Here is a 20,317-nt window from a genome sequence, read left to right as displayed (position 1 = left end):
AAATCAGTGTAATTGCTGATACATTAGGATTATGTAAACTGCCCCTCTCATCTTCCTTTTCTAATTTTTCCTCTTACTACTCTTGTGTTAATCCTTTGTTGCATCACACTCATTGCCTTTCATTCATTTCTCCATTCAACATGTGATAACCAACTTCTCCATGCAATGGACTGAGTAGGAAGCGTGGTTCCTTCTTATAGGCACTGCACTGGAGGGTGGCATGGGACAAGTACTTCTTGTTTGAAGTTCTGTCAGACTCCATAGAAGTGGTTTGGGCAGACAAACAGGGAGGAGAAACGTGAGACTAAGAGGATGAAGAGGACTCTGAGAATGATGGTAAAAGGTTGAGAGCTTTTCAAAGGTAGTTTACTTCTCAGTCTACCATCAGGGTCAATTGAACCCAATCTTGGTTTTTAAAGTTTTTTTAAGTGTTGATTTAAAAAAAAAAAATTATCCTTTTTAAAAAGATCTTCTATGAAGACACAAATAGAGATTTTCCTTATTTTTAAAATAGAGTAAGTCCCATTCTGTCTTGCAGATACATAATAGATCTTGGTGATCCCATAGTCTTGAAGTATTTTACTATTTTATCATTTTGGAAATTATTTTCTCATTATTCATCAATTGTTTCTAACTGTGCTAGAAAGAACTAAAATAATATGAAAATAGAGGAATTGTGGAATCACACAGAAGGATGTTAGAGTCAATGAGCTAAATAATCCCTATTACATAATACTTCATATTTTTATTGTATTGCCCAAAGTATATCCGTGAGGGTCTGAGATTTTGCCCAACTTGCAAGCTGGCAAGTTAGGTAGACCCTTTGGGAGATTAGGTTTAGATGAGGTCATGAGGATGGAGCCTGCATGATGGAATTAGTGCCCATATAAGAAGCAAAAGATACTAGAGAGATGGTCTCTCTCCTGACTATGTGAGGACACCTCAGAAAGGTGGCTGTCTACATAAGCTAGGAAGCAGGTGCTCACCAGACATAAGATCTGCTGGAGCCTTTGTCTTGGACTTCCCAGCCTCCAGAACTATGAGAACAAAATGTTTGTTGTTTAAGCCACCCACTCTGTGGTATTTTTATTACTTATGTTATTACTTAGCAGCCAAACTAAGATAGTCCCTCTGTTTAAGAGTTTTCGATTTAATGGGGGAAAAAAAAAAGATGGCTAATGAAAAATTATGATATAATGTACATGTTTATCTCTATTGACCTGTTTTCATTCAGAAACCCAAAGAATGTTCTTGAGCTGAATCTGGTCAACTTTAGCAGAATGAAGTCTGGCATAGAGATGTTGTAGATTTCATTTGCACATAGTAGGTTCTAGTAAATGCTTGCTGAGTACAGGAAAGACTGGATGCCGTATCCAGTTCTGTTAATAAGCTTTTGTGGAATCTTGCCTAATTTTCAGAGTATTGCATGTTTTCTAGAGTTTTCATAGCACACTTGAAATGTCCAAAGTTGTGTGGTTTTGGCTACTTTTAGTTACTAATGTGTACTAAGGCTGCAGGACTTATTCGTTTTAGTTGAATATGTAAAATGAAGTAGAGGAGGGGGCTTGAGTTCAAAACTTGAAATTGTTTTGGCGAGACCAGCTCTTTTTCCTACTTACCACCAGCCACAAAGCTTCATTGTTGTCCAGTTGCATGAAAGCATGGCTTTCATTTGGGCGGAGGGGAAGGACTTTCTAGCTATTGGAGTTTCAGGAAAACAATTGGTTGTGGCGAATCTTAGATGAATGTGTTCACCAAATAACATTGTCAGCTGTATTGTATCCATTGGTTTTCATGATCCATTTTTCTCAGCCAGTGGTTGAAAATTCAGCACTAGGCCAACTTCAAAAATACATACATGTGCTCACATGTACTCCATATGTACCCTCTTAATACCCTTTGTTCAGCCATTTAGGACATAGCCTAATAGAGCATCTCAATCATACTTAAAGTCAACCTTTAACATTAGCGTTTAGATGAATTGTTTGTCAAAATAGATTGCTCTAACTTCAGATTATTGGTACTTTTAACTAAGTATCGTTTGGTAGTGAGGATTCTTTGAGATAGTGCAGCTGGATTTTTGAAGGTTTTAAAATATACCTAATAGTCTCCGCTTCTGTCTGCTTTGGCAGCAGTCGCCAGGGAAACACTTTGCTACAAGAGCCAGAAGAGTGTTTCTGAGTGTTCAAAAAAGGATTAATTATGAAAGTAAACTTTAAAAATATAGGCATAGTTGATCTTACTTCTTTTTGAAATAAATCTCAATGCCGCAATGATAAAAATAAAATACATTGCCGGATTTCTATTTAGATCTTATCTGTCTGTCACAAGAAACTCATCCGTATAGGGGGATTAGCTGTTCACATGGTCTTTCAACATCCAAGCGCTGTGTGTGAAGTAATGGAAAATGATTAATTTATTTTGTCATTCTCTTTGAGAACACAGGACATCTCTAAAAAAGAAAATAGCCCTTAATTTTGAGAATGTAGAAGATTAAGTATGTTTACCTCACCAAGGTGCTTTTAAATAAATCAACCTGGGCCCTACCTCAGCCAGAACAATGATCATTCCTAATCAGAGCTCTTTATCGGGACCCTCTGCTCCAGGTTAAATATGGAAGAGACAAATGTGATTACCTGTTTGAGAGTGACTTGAGGACTTGGGGCCAGGGCTTTGCAGGATTCAGGGAAATGATTAGCATTTCTCAGTATCTGCCCTGTGTGGGGTGTCCCCATCATTGTCCCTCAGGGCTAAGCTCTGTCGACTCATCCATAGGAAGCACATTGCTCTTCAGAGCACTCACACCTGTGCCACGTCATTAGGTCCACAGAAGACTTGGTTCTCATCTTCCTCTCTTTAAGTCATGGGGAACTTTACTGTCCCCTCATTCTTCTTTCAGTTCTGTTTTTTGTTTTTATTATTTCTTTAATTTTGAGTCTGTTGAGAAATATTCTCTGTCCCTGAAAGATAGTCGATTTTTAAATTCACATTTAAAATATAATCTTGCAATATTTTTCTTGCCACAATATTTCTAAGTTCTAAATGTATCTTTGTGTATGTTTATTATAAGAAGGTTTTATTTAATAAAACTGAAATTTATTTGTGTGTGATACCAAGTACTCAGCACTGGCAATATAGGTAAAAATATCATCCTCCCTTTAAGGAATTTGCAGAGACAAGTAAACACACATTACAAAATAATTACACACAAGACAGGAGGTACATATACACACAGGAAATACTAAGGATGGGCACCTAACCCAGAGTTTAGAGGAAAGGCTCACAGAATAATAACTAGTATTATCACTGCAGTAATAGCTAACATTTACTGAGTGCTTACCACATGCCAAGCCCTGCTCTAAGCACTTTACATGTGTTAATGTATTTGATCCTTACAACAACTCTGCAAAATTAGGAAACTGAGTCCCACTGTAGAGGGATCAGGAACTTTTCTATAGACACATAGCCAGTAGGTGACTAACCCAGGGTTTAAACTCAGGTAGACTGCCTCAAGAGCCCAAGCTCTTAACTATCATGTTAGAGGAGGCAGTGACCAAGCCCAATCTTGCAGGAGAATCAGTGAGCTAATTTAAGCAATGTATAGAGAACATTACAGACAGATAGACCTTCATGTATAAAGTCACGATGGCATAGAAGCTTTCAGGAGAGAAGCAAAAGTATGGAGTAACATTTGTGGCAATAAAACCAGAAGCTAATCAGCAGTATTTAGATAAGGGGGAAATTGTGAGATCTTTTTTTTTTTTTTTTTTCTTTTTTAAGTTAGGCCAGTTATAAAGTGAAAAAAATGAAAAGCAAGTTCATTGCCTACTTTTGGAAGCATCTTTTCTAAAAATACACCATGACAAATATTTGGAGTTGGTAATTTCATGGGGTAAACACCCGAGGAAACAAAAATGTCTTTTTTCCTTTTTTTTTTTTTTTCTTAACACAGTCATTAGCTTCACTTTCTGCCATAGAAGGGCGAAGCTTTTGCCACCCCATAGGTATTCTTGGGTAAATATTAACCCCAAGAACCCCATATCTACTTTTTTCCTTAGTTTGCTTTCTCTTTATAAAATCTTTGTTTCTCCATACTCTTTCCAGCCTTTTAAGCTTAAAAAGCAGATCCTAACCTGCTATAGGAAGAAGTTAATGCTACAGTGGACTACGGCTGCTGCCAAAAAGGTTATTAGAGATGTTCAGATCCTATTTTCCCACTTCCTGACTTAGAAATTGGGGTAAATTGTTTGCCCAAGTTCATACAGTTGGCAATGTCAAAGCTGAGCTATAACCTTGTATCTCCTGATTTCTTCTTATCAATTATCTTTTTTACTACGTTTTGCTGCCTGTCCTTAATCAGAAGGATACTACAAATAAAAACATTAGAGAAAACATTTTGTGGACATACATGACATTTTCAGAAGTTTACAGACAAAATGCACGGTCTTGGGGTGAGAGAGTGTTTTTAGTAGATCAAGAGCATTTGGTATGGCACCATTGGCCTTCTGGGGATTCTGCCTATTCTCCCTGTAAATTTTTCGCAGAGCTCTATGCAAAGGACACCCTGAGGTGGGTCTCAGAGTTTCTGCTACTGTTCAGCAAGTTCACAGCCTAAGAGTAAGATGCCCATCTTCCCCTCACACAGCACTCCCAAACTCCACAAGACCTTCTCCTGGTTAGGGGTGAGGGGCTAGCAGTCCACTCTCCAAACAACATCCTCATATTTATTTAGAGAGTAAATAAGAGGATGTCACTCCTCTGCTCAAACCCTCAAAAGACCTTCCATCTCAATAAGAATTAAATACAGAATTTTAACTGTGGCCAAAAAGGCTCTAAAAGCTCTTGCCCCAGACATCTTTGGACTCATCTGGCAGCAAGCTCCTACTTGGCCACACCAGACTCTTCACTATTCATTCCTGCAAAGTGCCAGACAGGTGACCTCCTTAGGGCCTTGGCCCTGAGTTTATCCTTATTGTGGGAACCTATCCCCAATATTTCAGTGGAAGTTCTTTCTATTTTCCAAGTGTTGGCCGGCTGAGAAATAAAGAGAGACAATACAAAGAGAGGAATTTTACAGCTGGGCTGCCAGGGGTGACATCACATATCTGTAGGACTGTGATGCCCCCTGAGCCTCAGATCAGCAAGTTTTTATTAAGGGTTTCAAAAGGGGAGGGGGTGTAAGAACAGGGAGTAGGTACAAAGATCACATGCTTCAAAGGGCAAAAAGCAGAACTGCTAATAAAGGTCTAACAAAGATCACATGCTTTTGAGGGAACAGGACAAAGGGAAAAAGCAGAACCACTGATAAGGGTCTATGTTCAGCGGTGCACATATTGTCTTGATAAACATCTTAAACAACAGAAAACAGGGTTCGAGAGCAGAGAACCGCTCTGACCACAAATTTACCAGGGTGGAGTTTTTCCCCACGCTAGTAAGCCTGAGGGTACTGCAGGAGACCAGGGCGTATCTCAGCCCTTATCTCAACTGCACAAGACAGGCATTCCCAGAGCGGTGTTTATAAACCTTCCCCCAGGAATACATTCCTTCCCCAGGGTATTAATATTAATATTCCTTGCTAGGAAAAGAACTTAGCAATATCTCTTCTATTTGCACGTCTGTTTGTAGGCTCCCTTCAAGAAGAAAAATATGGCTCTTTTTGCCCAACCCCACAGACACTCAGACCTTATGGTTGTCTTCCCATGTTCCCTAAAAATTGCTGTTATTCTGTTCTTTTTCAAGGTGCACTGATTTCACATTGTTCAAACACATGTTTTACAATCAATATGTACAGTTAACACAGTTATCACAGTGTCCTGAGGTGACGTACATCCTCAGCTTATGAAGATAACAGGATTCAGAGATTATTAAGTAAAGACAGGCATAAGAAATTATAAAAGTATTATTTGGGAACTGATAAATGTTCATGAAATCTTCACAATTTATGTTCCTCTGCTGCGGCTCCAGCCGGTCCCTCCATTTGGGGACCCTGACCTCCCACAACATATCCTGTCCCCATTGCTTTCCTCTAGCAATGCTCATGACTCCGTCTGCTCCAAAACCATTGTATCAGAGAGGCTGTCACAGACCACTGTGTCTAAAATAAAAACCCTGTCACTTACTACCACTTTACCCTGCTTTACACTTCTTCAGAGTGTTTATGACATCACATTTTATGAACATGTTAGTTTCTCTCCCATTTCTGTTCTTGAGGACAAAGAGTTTTTACCTTTTCACTGCTAGAACAGTGAGGCCTTCAGTAAATATTTGCAGACTGAATAAATATGAAAACCTTTCCTTCATCGAATAATATTCATTCATTTGTTTATGTAGCATTTGCTGAATACCTCTCCTGGGTCAGGCACTTTGGTGGAATGCTGGGGACAGACATTCCCTACCCTCATAATGTTTATTGCCCACTGCTGCTGCAAGCATTAATCGGTCACACAAATGAATATAATATTAGTACTCCAATAAGTGTTACCATAGTGAGGCTCATGATGCAATGGAGAGATTGTTTCACAGTATCAGAGAAAGCCGGGGAGCCTTCCCTGAAGAAGTGATGACTAAGCTGACATATGAAAGAAAATAAAAGTTAACCAGTTCACTTAGGATTTGTGCTTTTCGTTAGATGCAAATTCTACATTTAAAAACATAATGAAGTGGAGTTGATGATATGCATGCTGAATTAGGTAAGGGAACGTGTTTTAATGTATGTAATGTACTTCGAAATGCACCCCAAAAATAAGTTGGATTGAAGAATAGACAGAGTGATGGATAGATAGATGGATTGATATATGATAAAGCAAATATAAAACATAATGTTAACAGTTGAATCTAGGTGGTGGGTATACGGGTGAGCTCTGTAAATTTCTTTCACATTTCCTGTATGCTTGAAGATGCTCATAGGATTGTGGGGAAAAATGTTAACCAGATAAGGAAATTGGAGGGAACATTCTCCATGGAAGGCACAGTATGTACAAAAGTAATTTATGTGCTATTACACTTCTATTACTTTAACATCTTAGATGATGTCTGTAGAATAGTAAATGCATTTCTAAATATTAGATATAGTTTTAATTAAGTTTGGCTTGCTTCTGCTTTGTGCTCTGTTGACTAGCTTTTATTAGCTCTAATTTTAGATTGTCACTGACCTCTTCACCTTTTAGAGGTTACTAGAGTTGATGGTACCTCAGAGATTCAGCTTTAAAAACAAAAATCTGCTTTGAAAAGTACTTGACACTTTTCAGTGCACATTTACATTCACTCTCCTACTTGTGACTATCACAAGTAATTACTTGATAGTCACAAGTAAGAGAGTGAATGTGAATGTATTATTCTGTGAGTGTAGAATAATAAAGACCATCATTATTGATCCCCATTTTCCAAGTAAGATACTGAAGCTTAGAAGGGCAGGGCAAAGTCATATTCCAAAAATCACAAAACACAAGTAAGTAACATTACTGGAACTATGAATATCCACAAATTAGGGATGCTGATTTCCAATGAAGCATATCTTCCACCTCTGTTCATCATGCAGCTGGTTACACGTGTTTGGGACCTGTGTATCTAGAAGCATAGTTTCTTTACCTGTCACCATAGCAAAAATTGCTAAACACAGTATCTTCCAGGAAACCTTGGCTTACACTCTTTGCTCATTTTTTAAATGCAATCACTTAAAAAAAATGTTTTTTTTTTTGCAAATTCTCTGAAATTTATTTCTCTTGTGAGTACATTTTATGTTCAGTTTTAAGAAATGAAGTGATTACAATTAAGTAGATTGTAGATCTCAAGACCCTCATTGTAAAACAGTTGTAAGTGCCTAGTTTATTGTTCAGCACACAGAGAACATTAAACTAGTCCTCATTTGTCTTTGTCTGTTATTTTTTCTTTATATCAGGGAGTGGCAAGAATGATATTAAAGGAGACAATCTCAAGAGTTCTCGGTGGAAGAGATGATTCTTTATTTCCTCTGTCTTCCCTTCTCCATCAAATCATTCTTGGTGTTTTCTTATCGAAAGGAAAAAAAAAAAAAAAAAACCCAAGTCACTCATTGGGAGAAAACACTACATCTTTTTAAGCTAATAGTAAGATAATGGATTAGCTGTAACATAATTTGGTTATATCTAAAAAATAAGAAAGCAGTAATCTGAAATGGCAGATTCTGTGTTTCATATAGTTCCTCTCTTAAAAAAAATACTGTGAATGAGAGTTGGAAAATAGCTAGAAAGTGTTCTGTATCTCAGTTTTCAGTGAAGATATGTTACCTGTTCTCAAATTTTATCATTGCTTTTTAAAGATCTTCTACCACTTTTGACTACAATAGTGTTATATGAAGACAAATAGAATTTGTTGTTGACAGAAACTCTTCTAGATGTTAGCCCAAATGTAGACACTGATGTCGTAGTGCCATGTTAACTTCACAAGCATTTTTACTTAACAAGCCTTATGTACCCTCTTACCTCAATACACATGTAAACACTTCTAAGGTGGTATCTGATTTTTTAGACCACTTCTAAAATACAGTCTAGAAATAGAGGACTCCTCTGATATCCCAAGAAATACACACAACTTTGAACACTGGGGCTCATAAAGGATGTGCATCAGCACCATGACTTTGCTGGCCTCTTCTCTGCTACTGTTTGGTTTGGTTCCAGTGAGTGTCTTATACAATTTGGAAAACAGGGCCCTATGAAGCCAATACAGCTGTGCTGGATCGAGTTACCCCAAGTGAAAAGGTATACAGTCTATCCTTTTTATGATCTCACCCTTCCTCTCCTAGAAACGTGTTTACTCAGGTCCTTTTACCACCTTTCAGCCATTTGTCAGGAAAGTTTTGCAGTGGATCTGTTTCCAAATGAAATAGAATTGCATTTTTGAACCCAAATAAACTGCTTCATAGCCTTATTTATTTAACATGTGTGCAGTGCCAAAAACTCACACATTTATTTTTGAAATAAAAATGTAGATATCATCTCCTTTAATTTATTCATCATCTAAACCTCAAAACACATATGATTTCAATAACACTATAAGAAAATGGTAGTTGTTATATGTTAATAAGAAAATAAATGTCCTTTTTTTTCAAAGAGCAGTACAAATACTAAAATATATTTATGGCTAAATCTGTTCCTTAAGTTTTCTCTACAGGAGACAGGAATCTAAGAATTGCAATGTATTTCCCCTTTTTAATTCCTAATTGCTGCTACTTATGTTGTCATACTATATTATTTAGTTTCCCTGCAGTCAGAAATAAAAGAACTCCTAAGGAAAAATGTACTGTGGAACAGTACAGACAGCTCAACTTCATAGGAGTTTAGTGTTTGTTGAAGATTTTGGAATGGCAAAACTGAGAGCTTACTCTTTGCCCTTGTCAACAGATAGCCAAACACATCTGTAGGTGCAAAGGCCACAGGGCCTATTAGACAAGATTTCTGGATTTCACTGTTGCTTCTACCACTTGATCTTGCCCTTAGTCTAGAAGAAATAAATAAAACTTCAAACTTGTGCTTCTGGGTTTTTAATAAAGAGGTCAAGATTCAGTGAGTTTATTAGAACATGATAAGTCTACCTTTGTCTGCATTCAGCCAACATTTATTTGAAACACCTCTTAGCGGCCAGATAGTATGCTTCACTAGTGTTAAATGTTATGAAAAAAAGAAAAGGCAGTGTTAGTATCATAAAACTCCTCTGACATTTAACATCCTCTAATGAACAGAAGGACTCTGCAGACCCTGAGTGTGTGTATGCACGTGCGCATTTGCTTACACAAGAGTCTGTTTAGACACGTGGTCCTGAGTACAGACTCTTTAACACCAGTGAGATGACATTCTTTATGGTTTCATCTTAAAACTTTTCTTTCAGAAATAAGCCTATCAAGCACACATCTTCAAAATCTAGCTGCTAAGAGTTAATAGCTAGAGAGAGGTTAGGAATTTACATAAAGCACTCACTATTTCGGCTTCTAGTTGCAATATAGTCTGTTTTAGCTGGCAATTTGCCATGAAAATATTTTCCTAATAAGAACCTTGCCGTTTCTGCATTTCGGCTGCTTGGATTTGCATCACAGCTTTGCCACCATCTGACTGTAAGGAGGTTATTTATGTTCTCCAGTCCTCAGTTGCCTCATCTGCATAATGATGATAACAATAATACGTACCTACCTCATATGGTGGTGTGAGGGATTATGAAGTGTATTCAAACTCAAATTATGTGTTCATTGTTCAGTCTTTTGTTTTGCTACTACACAGGATTAAGATGAACAGATAATCTGTTTTGACCCTACTTCTAGGCCCCTGGAAATCCAGCTCTTCTAGCCTCTGAGATAAATCAAATATATACAATGTACTGGCCCTTTATGAAGTGGAATCTTAATTGTGAACTTTTCTTTGCTTTCTAATTTTAAACCCCTTTGTAAGCATCTGATTTATTTATTCTTGAAAAGAATTAAAGACAAATTAAGCACATGTCATATGCTGGTGACATTATTGAAATAAACTTTGCTCCCTTAATTTTTTAACAGTGGGGACTTGTCCATGCCCTTTAAGGCATTAGATAACGTAAGGTAGAAAAAAAATTAACCAACTGAAAAGACAAAATGTTTCCCTGACTCTGCACAAAGTATTTGCCTGGGAATTAACATGACATAGGTCCTCATGACATCTCTGAAATACAGCAAGTTCCTTATTTTGAACTATTCATCTGCTAATGGATCTTGTCTCTCTGGCTATGAGCTTTGGGGTGAAAATAATTTTGAAATCTCAAGTAATGTGACAAGATTCTAATCACAGAATCCCAGCCAATCTTAAATTTAAAAAAAAAGAAAAAGTTGCAATGTTATTCATGTTCTTGAGTCTGTATGCCAAAGTGGCAGTTTTAAGTACACTCACATAGATGCAGAGAAAGAGAGAGAAGAGCCAGAAAATATATTTTTCTCCCAAAAAAAATCACTTAATCATGAAATTATGAGACCTGAGATGCCTGTAGGATTGGACTCATCATCTTCATTACTTCACATCTATCTTGTTGTTGAAAATGCCCTAGTTAGTTCAGCATTTGTGCATGCAATTCCCTTAAAATAAGTACAAATAACTTTTTTCTTTGTATAATTATTACATCCTTTGCTCCCCTGGGTAAGCTAAATGCTCCTGAGGAACAGGAACCATGCCGTCTATGTTTGTGGATCTTTCTATGATCTCGAAGATAGACATTGTTGTTAATTGACTAGAATATAAGGATGAAAAGAAAGGTATGTGTACCAGAAAGTGTTTCTGATATTGAGGAAGGTATTTATAAGCAATGCATAAATGGAATATAAAATAAGCCACAAGTGAAATCAATAGTGAGAAAGTATAAAGACTGGTTGATGGAGATATGGGGGTGGGGGGGAAGGCAAGGGAGGGGAGAATAAAAATAACTGCACCGAGAACAGAAGGAGTTAAGGAGTTTTTCAGAATTCACTCACAAAAACATAGCCATTTGAATATACATCCAAAAACATAATAGTCAAAAAATAGTATGTAAACGCATGCAAGGAAAAGAATGGTTTCAGGTAGTCACCTGGTTGATTGAAAATTTTAAGCAAAACTATTTACATAACATGCTGCGTTTTACAGCAGGGCAAGAGATCATTTGCTTATTTTGAGCACAAAATGAGTTTTACATACTTACTTAACCTTGCTTCAGAAGATCACTTCTAAATGAGAAAAATATGGGGCAAAAAAAGGAAATAAAGTTTTAATACTACAGATATTATTGGAGTGTGTTTATGAAGACGATTTTATGCAATGCATAAAATTTTGCTTTAAAATCATCAGGGCATTGCTTTGTATTTTATTGTTCAAGGGTCAGTATAATTCCTGAGAAAACCTATAATTTTATTGTTTAAATAAATATAGCATATACAGTGGCTAAAACTGCAAGCTCCTAAGCCTACATGTCGTGGCCTATAGTAACAAACACATCACTTTGGTGAATCTTTCCTACACATGAAAAAATTAAATAAAGTCATCTAAAACGCACAGCAGTGTGAGTGAGTACATGTGGCCTAAAGACTAACAATAATATAAATGTTAAAGCAGAAGGAACAAAATACTAAATCCTTTAAACGGAACTTGAGAAAGAGAACTTTATGAACCTGAAGAAACAGCACGCAGATTTCCTTTTCGGAATAGCAGAGTTAAGGTGTTTCTGCCCTTCTCAAAAATCTCATTACAAAAATAAGGATATGAAGCAATAGAAAAACTGATTTACACTTGTCAAAACTAGAAGACATCTGTAACTCCAAGTCACAGAACACTGAAAAGTAGTAAAATGACTCGGAACAGACAAGGTGAAACTCAAGGACCTGCCAAGAGGATAGCAATGGAAAGCAATCGAAGATCATTCACCCTGCAAAATTCTGGAAAGGCTTTTGCATGGGAATAATCAGCACAGTTACTGTTGAAGGAGGGGGTGGATGGGTACATTGAAAGTGTCTGTAAGGAAGGGTTAGACCCTCAGCCCTCTGTCTCCATAACTGCCTCTACCCCTGAACCCTGTGAAAGACGTAAAGTATATGCTGTGGGGGAACCTGCATCAATGAGGCTCTGGATTGGATATGCCAGGTAGAGAACAGCATCTCTCTGTTTGGGGAAATAGGAGATTTCAAATAGGAAAGTTAACTGAGAAAATAATGAACTCCTCCCGAGAAAAAAATATACAAGAATTATCTGGGTATGGTAGTGTATGCCGGTAGTCCCAGGTCCTCAGAGGCTGACGTCGGAGGTTCGCTTGAGCCCAGGAGGTTGAGACTGCAGTGAGCTGTGAATGTGCCTTTGCACTCTAGCCTGGACAACAGAGTGAGACCCTGTCTCCGGAAAAAAAAAAAAAAAATACATATTCTTAATTGAGAGACTCCCCATTCCACAAAATGAGCCAGTTGACTACTTATTTAGCTTACAATTTCATTATTTAATTCTCAGGGTAGGTATTATTTATGATAATTAATGCTATATGATGCATTGATAACTAACCCTGAAATCTTATGGCTTAACACAATAGAGGTTATTGTGTGACTCACATGAAATCCAATATGGTGGGCAGCTCTCATGTTAATCTTGTAGTTATGCCTTTTGGAGCATGTGGCCATCAGGGTCCTCATGGCAGGGGCTGGGATAGAAGGGGGAACGCTCAGGTTCAACTGTCTCATTCCAGAAGTGACACTCTCAGAATCCATTGTTTAGAACTTTCACAGGGGAGAAGTAGGGAAGTACATGGAATACTGAGGGGACACTTACTTCTCTGCAACTTTGTGTAAATTCATGTCCAGATTCTTGCAGGACACATCACTTTCTTCCCATGTGTCAGCCATAGGGTTTATGGTTTATTTCACTGAACAATTAAAATTCATTTTAAATGTAAGAGCTAGCACCTGTTACCCGCCTAAGATGTGTGGCCTTGTGACAGAACTGAGAATACAGAGATGCTTATAATATATATGCAGTCTCTAGTCTTAAGGTTATTTTACCATTTAACTTTTTATTTTATGTTTGCTTTGAAATAATTTTCAGATCATTCTCTGTTAATGTTCACAGGTGGGTGTAAGTGATCAGCTAATTAAAGACTATGCAATGAGTTACTGACTTATGATCCACAGGATCTTGTGTCCCTGAAGCAAATGTTTAATTTCAGATATTTCTTCCAAATCTTGAGAACCACTCCTCCTTCCCTTTTAACTGAAATAATTGCCGAGAACTCTTTTCTTCTTTATAATGGCAACATTTGAGAATCTCTAGTATGCTCCATAGATAAGTAACTGCAGATTCATCTATTTCTCAGTATTACCTCATGGTTTATTTCTGATGTTCACTGAAGCAGGTTTGTAAATTAATATTAATATGAAATAGTCTATAGAAAGTTTCATAGCATATCAGTTGAAAGCAATTATCCAGGAAGAATTTTTGTATCTGAATCAGTCTTGCAAATGCATCTCATATAGTTTTTGAAAGGAAATAATTCTTCTGATTTCAAAAGATACATTTATCTTGGAAACACTATTATATATGTTCTTATTTGACTGTCTAAATCTACAGCTTGAACTGCTTCTTCCAGTGGTGCATCTGACTTTTAGTATGTGGATTCTGAGAGTATTAATCAATTTTTTATAACGTTTGGTTTCCTTATGTTTTCTATTTCAGAGTACCCGAGTGGCCTTGGACCATCTGGAGTCTGTGCCTGAGAAACTGAGCCTACTAGAAGATTTCAAAGACTTCAGAGTAAGAAAGAGTTGGCTTGTCTCTTTCAGTATTTTATCTGAGTGAGAACACTTGACATCTTCCTGATGTGCAAAGAAAAGTATAGTGAAGGAAGAAGGACTAAAAAACATTGGGGACTTTTAACATACCACCTTATCAGAGTTTATTGACATTTGTGAAGTTAGAATTGAAAACAGGTGCAACTTATATATTAGCACAAGATAGGAAGATACTTTTACTGTACTACTAGACGCTCAGTTGGGCCCCTAAAGCTTTAACAATAATTTAGAAAAGCCTAAGAATTAAAGGGAGTTACACATTACACTGACAGTAGGTAACTTTTTTGATTAGCAATTTTAATTTGTGAATTATATGGGTACTGTTTGTTTTAGACATATGGTAGTTCCCAGGTTATCTTTATACTATGACATATGAACTCAAACCCACATAAATTTCACATTTCATATTTCATGGCCATTTATTGATAGACCTCTAACCACAAAGCATTTCATTATCAAGCCCATTTGTTACATGTGTTAATTTACCTTCTGTAATTTTTTAAATTCCTCATAGAGGAGATACTCAAAACAAATATCTCTGTTGCCAGTCCTGCCGGACAAGGTCTGGTCCCAAGAATGTCATATATAGCCTTAGGACTGCAGATGCAATGTAAAATTTTAATGATTTATAATTTATTGACCGTGTATAGCTGAAGCTAACAATGGGAAGGATTTCTTTTTGGCAACCATGTAATCATATTTCACATTGACCTTAAAATATAACTTATGTTATATTTAGATTCTGTTTAGATCTGACATATTATTTGAAGATACAGTGGATAGGAAAATAGCCAGATCATGCCATATTGATTTATTGGAAGCATTGATAAAATGTGGTTCCCAAGGTCTACACTATCTTAAAATTACCTTGCATTAAGCATCTTTTGGTAGTTCTGTAACTAACATTTTTGAGTGAGATCCAGTTTAGCTGACACATCTACAAAGCTAGACTATCCCAAATTGAACAAAACCAAGTGTTTCAAATATATTTTACTGAGTTTTGATTCTTTCTCATGATTTGATTATATATTTGCAGTTTAAATATCTATTAAAGAATTATGAAACCAGTATCCAAAACAATGCAATTTCTGTTTACTCTTAAACAACCCGATGTGTTAGGAGGCAATATGTTATATCCATATTCTTTTCGTTTTTTCTCTGTAGCTAACAGAAATTATCCAAGTAAATGAAGGGGAGACAAGAGAAAGTATGGGAAACAGGTGGCCCTCGTCACTGAGAAATAGACACCTGTCTAATACCAGCATAAAAATATAAAGTGTAACCTCCAGTGACAGATCACTTTTGCCCCAGTTGTCTACAATGAACTGAATGTTCATAAGTACAGTTTAAAAGTTGTATTCTCTACTATTACCAAAAGGCTAATTATTATTATTTTTAATCCTATGAGCTGGTGATCATCTACAAGTCTAGCTCATATACATACAGACTCACATATGAAGATGCCTAAATAGTGAAATTTTGGGGGAAGGTCTTTTTCAGAGTTCAGCATTGTACTTTCCAATATATTAAAACTGAAACCTTTAGCTTGAAAAGGGAAAGAGTTAATTTTAATTAGCAAGTGTTATGCACACACTGCATGATACTTAGCAGGTGCTAAGTACTTTATGGTACATGTTTCCTAATCTTCAGAGATACCCTATAGATGGGTATTATTTTCGCCCATTTTATAGATGAGGACACTGAAGCTTGGAGCCCATAAACTAGCTGGAGGTGGGATCTAATTCTGTGTAAAACAGCAGAGCCCATCTGCTTCGCCTTGCTGCTTTTAGCTTAAAATCCATTCTACATGTACTCTAAAGTCCTCTATGTGATTACAAAGAGCTGATTTTAATCAACTTAACAAAAATGACTAGACATGGCCTTAAATGAAATACATAAAGCCTTGAGATTATTAGATGTAGATTATATTTATTCAAACCCTTTAAACCTTCTAAAAATCAGTGTGGTGTGAGCAAGAATACAAAGACCTAAGTTCTGGTCCAAACTCATGCACCAGACAAAAATCACTTAATGCCTCAGGAGATATGTCCACATTCATGTGACGAGGCACTTGAACAATATTATCTCTGGGTTCCTATATACGTATTTCTTGATACGTAGACCATATCCTATGACTTTAAGTGTGAGTACAGACCTTATCCTATTTGGATGGCCTGACTTTATTCTTGTTTAAATGTGGTTATATTTATTTTGAAAGAATTGTTGGCCGGGCGTGGTGGCTCACGCCTGTAGTCTCAGCACTTTGGGAGGCTGAAGTGGGCGGACCACCTGAGTTCAGGAGTTCAAGACCAGCCTGACCAACATGGCAAAACCCCATCTCTACTAAAAATATAAAATTAGCCAGTTGTGGTGGCACATGCCTGTAATCCCAGATACTCAGGAGGCTGGGGCAGGAAAATTGCTTGAACCCAGGAGGCAGAGGTTGCAGTGAGCTGAGATCACACCATTGCACTCTAGCCTGGGTGACAGAGTAAGACTCTGTCTCAAAAAAAAATTGTTTTATCTCTACAATTCCATATTAAAACATTACATTTTTGATTACGTGGAAAGGAAGTAGCATTGAGTTCCAAGTCCAAACTGCCACAAATTGTCCAGCCCTGGGCAAATCATTTTAACTTCCCTGGGCTCTAGTTTTTAGAGGTTTTTGTTTTGTTTTGTTTTTGTACTAAGCATGAGAACTTTGGAATTATAATACCCCTTCTAGCTTGAACATTCAGTAAGTTTAAGGTTTCTTGTGACGTTGAGGGACACTAAATCCCTATATATATATTTTTTTACATACCAAAATCAGTTATCCTCATTGTTTTTCTAATTTCTCCCTAAATAATAATAGAAATGTCTAAATAATTGTCTAGAGTAACTTGTTTGCTGTGTTCCTTCTTCCCACAAGAAATGAAGAGAAAAGAAAGAAAAAAAGGCAGGCCCTGGAAATTTTTGTTTTCTTAATTTTTTTTATTACCTGAATATTTTTCTGTTTATAAAGGCAAAGGAGCTATCCTTAAATTTAAAAATCTACGTGACATAATAGTTAAAAGGTAGGATGTTGTTTATGGATAAGTGAAGTAAAAGGGCTCTAGTTTTATAGGTAGCAATTTTTTAAAACAAGAATATATTGACGCTAAGTACCAATCCAAGGGATAGTACACAGCATCCAAATGTGGCATGTGTCATTAATGACATCTTTGGACAGTACATTGCTGCTTGAACCTTGTTCTAAAGGGTGTCAGTCACTGTAGATGGGCATAGGGACTAGTTGTTAAAAGAATTCAGGTAACCACTGTAGGATGCATTGTATTTTTATGGTTTTATCTACAGTGACAATTTTCTTCTTTTTCTTTTTTTTTTTTTTTTTTTTTAAAGACAGAGCCTTGCTCTTTCACCCAGGCTGGAGTGCAGTAGCACAATCTCACTGCAACCTCTGCCTCCTGGGCTCAAGCGATCCTCCTTCTCCCACCTCAGCCTCCTGAGTAGCTGGGACTACAGGCATGCACCACCACATCTGACTAGTTTTTGTATTTTTTTATAGAGGTGAGGTTTCATCATGTTGCCCAGGCTGGTCTTGAACTCCTGGAGTAGAGCAGTCCTCCCACCTTGGCCTCCTAAAGTGCTGGGATTACAGGTTTGAGCCACTGCATGTAACCTTCTTTCTCTATGGTGGCCTGTGATTCTCCTATATATCTCTAAATTTTTGTAATTATTTATTTTCATTTTTAGCTACATATAGACTCTTTCTTACTCTAATTTCAAGCACCAATTTTCTTTCATCTACCAGTTCAGACCCTTTGCTTTTTTCCCCAGGATTCCTGCAGTTCATCTGAGAGAACTGATGGAAGATACTCTAAATACAGAGTTCGCAGAAATTCTCTTCAGCATCACCAAGATGACATCAAGTACAGAACCAAAAGTTTCAAAGTAATGTTCTTTATATACATTTTTAGTCTTTAAGTAGTATCCATGTTTAAGGCTACAACCTCTTAAGCAGCCTCTGTTTGTGTAAGGGCACTTGTGAAAGAAAATATTTTCCTTGATATATTAAATAGATTTTCAATTCTGTGGAAATAGAGAATAAAAATCCAGAGTTTGTGCTTATCACATTTTGTCTGGGAAGTAAGCCTTAAGTCTATGCCATCACTGCTTGATGTGTTACTTGTTCACGGGAACTGGTGCTGCTTAAGAGCCAAGAAACCCCTGGTCACTGTTTGGTCAAAGTCTTAGTGTGATGTTCGCCTTCTTCTATGTATAAGTCTAGCTGCTGTCCACACTGAAGTCTGCAGTAGGTCAGATAATATATCGTACTTTGGAATTCTAGTCATTTTCTTCTAGAGGGGATATGAACTCCGTATTGATACTTCAGCTTTTGTTTCATTACCATGGAGCCAGCACAGGACACTGGGAAGACTTAACTATATTAACAAAAAGTATACATTCTCTAGAGCCTACCCAGTATCCATCTGGGATCTGGGTGATTTTAAATCCATTTGATCTTGGGCAGCTCTCAGTTTAGAGCAGGGTTTCTCAACCTTGGCATTCTTGATATTTGGGGCCAGTTAATTCATTGTGGTAGAGGCAGTTTTATGCATTGCAGTATATTTAGTTGCATCCCTAAAACGTATGCACTAGATGCCAGTAACATCTCCCATCTCAAGTTGTAACATCCAAAAATGTCTCCTGACATTGTCAAATGTTCCCTGGAGGGCAAAGATGCCCTCTGTTGAGAATGCTGACCCAGAGAGAATCCATCTATATTCAAATGTGCACTCCAAGTCAATTACAAAAAAAAAAAGCTAAGGGTTTTCTGGCTTTTTTGTGTTCTTACAAACTTGAATATGTATGAATATTCATTACACTGTATATATTCACTTATTACTGTGAAATATAATTATTTCTAAGAAGCGTCTTTCCTCCTCTGAATGTAATTGGATAGAATGCTCAGTGGATATAAAGACAGTGTTCATTTCCATAAGTCCTTCTTAGCATGCTTAAAATGAGCATCTTCCTCCCTTCCAAATAAAAATTAACACAATTAGGACAGGTTATTGATACTCTTACTGTGAAGAGAACATCCTGTGACTTTGTTCCCTTTTACCTTTGTTTTTAATAGATCCGTATATTCACTATAGTAGTGACCTTGTCTCGTATGGCAATTTTTAAGTTCTCTAAATCATCTTCCAACATTCCCAGTCAGGTCCTGCAAACTCAAGCATTTCTCCACCATTTAAAGGAGTACCGCTAATCTATAACAGAAATACAAAGTTTAGGCTACAAGAGCTAATGATTATTGAGCATATTTTAGAACAAACCACAAGACATTTCTCTTTTTGTAGGTGTTACATGCCTTATATACATTATCATATTTAACATTCACGTCAATCCTCTCAGATAAGCATGACTATTTTTCCTTTATACCATTGAAGAAAGCAAGGCTGTAGAGTAATTAAATGGGTGAATCAGGATTAAAACCTAAGTCTGCCTGGCTTTAGTAATTTACGTCATTGACCACTGTGCCATGACAGTATGAGTTTAGACCTTATATACCTAATTTTTTCTAGAAGTCACCAAATACAGGAATATATTTTCAATATGTAAAAATCAGTGTTCTCCGAAAATGCATAAACATGGTACATGCCTCTTAGTTCAACAGAGGTCTAGATGCAAATGAAACATTTAAAACATTATTTTCCAGTACACTTAGAGTTGGTATCAGGTGAATCAGTGCTATCTAGTGGCACCCAAATTGCTATAAATCAATGCAATTTCCATAACAGCATATGGCAAAGCTATGAATGTTTAACATGTTCAGCAAGTAATCTCATTGGAGTTCTTTTTAAAATTACATTTGCAGCTGAAGAGGGAATCAGGCCCAGTTCATAAGAGGGGCCAGCACTTAGCAAAATGAAAAATAAGCTTGAAAATTTTGCAAGTAGATAGTGCAAATATAGGATAGAGCTGCAGAACACATTTTATGATGGCGTTGTTCCACATTAATACTACTTAAATATTTTTTAA

General features: G+C 36.8%; 1 protein-coding gene and 1 long non-coding RNA gene across 15 annotated transcripts in view; one reads left to right on the top strand and one right to left on the bottom strand.

Annotated features, from left to right (window-relative positions):
* CEP128 (centrosomal protein 128) overlaps window positions 1-20,317 on the top strand; it is a 441,752-nt gene that overhangs the window by 392,789 nt on the left and 28,646 nt on the right. For all 14 annotated transcript variants that reach the window (XM_073998545.1, XM_073998538.1, XM_073998537.1 and 11 more), the window contains 2 exons: window positions 14,175-14,252; window positions 18,110-18,223. In XM_073998545.1, the coding sequence (XP_073854646.1) occupies window positions 14,175-14,252; window positions 18,110-18,223 (192 nt within the window). The remainder of the gene's footprint in view (window positions 1-14,174; window positions 14,253-18,109; window positions 18,224-20,317) is intronic.
* Window positions 12,714-19,528, bottom strand: LOC141407398 (uncharacterized). Its single transcript, XR_012416330.1, has 3 exons — window positions 19,398-19,528; window positions 13,058-13,146; window positions 12,714-12,844 (listed from the first exon to the last, which is right to left on the bottom strand). It is a non-coding gene; the product is annotated as an uncharacterized lncRNA (long non-coding RNA).

This window comes from Macaca fascicularis, chromosome 7, assembly GCF_037993035.2.
Source record: "Macaca fascicularis isolate 582-1 chromosome 7, T2T-MFA8v1.1".
In the NCBI taxonomy this organism is placed as follows: Eukaryota; Metazoa; Chordata; class Mammalia; order Primates; family Cercopithecidae; genus Macaca; species Macaca fascicularis.
Note: the sequence above shows the minus strand (reverse complement) of the source record. Positions and strands in the feature narration are given on the sequence as shown.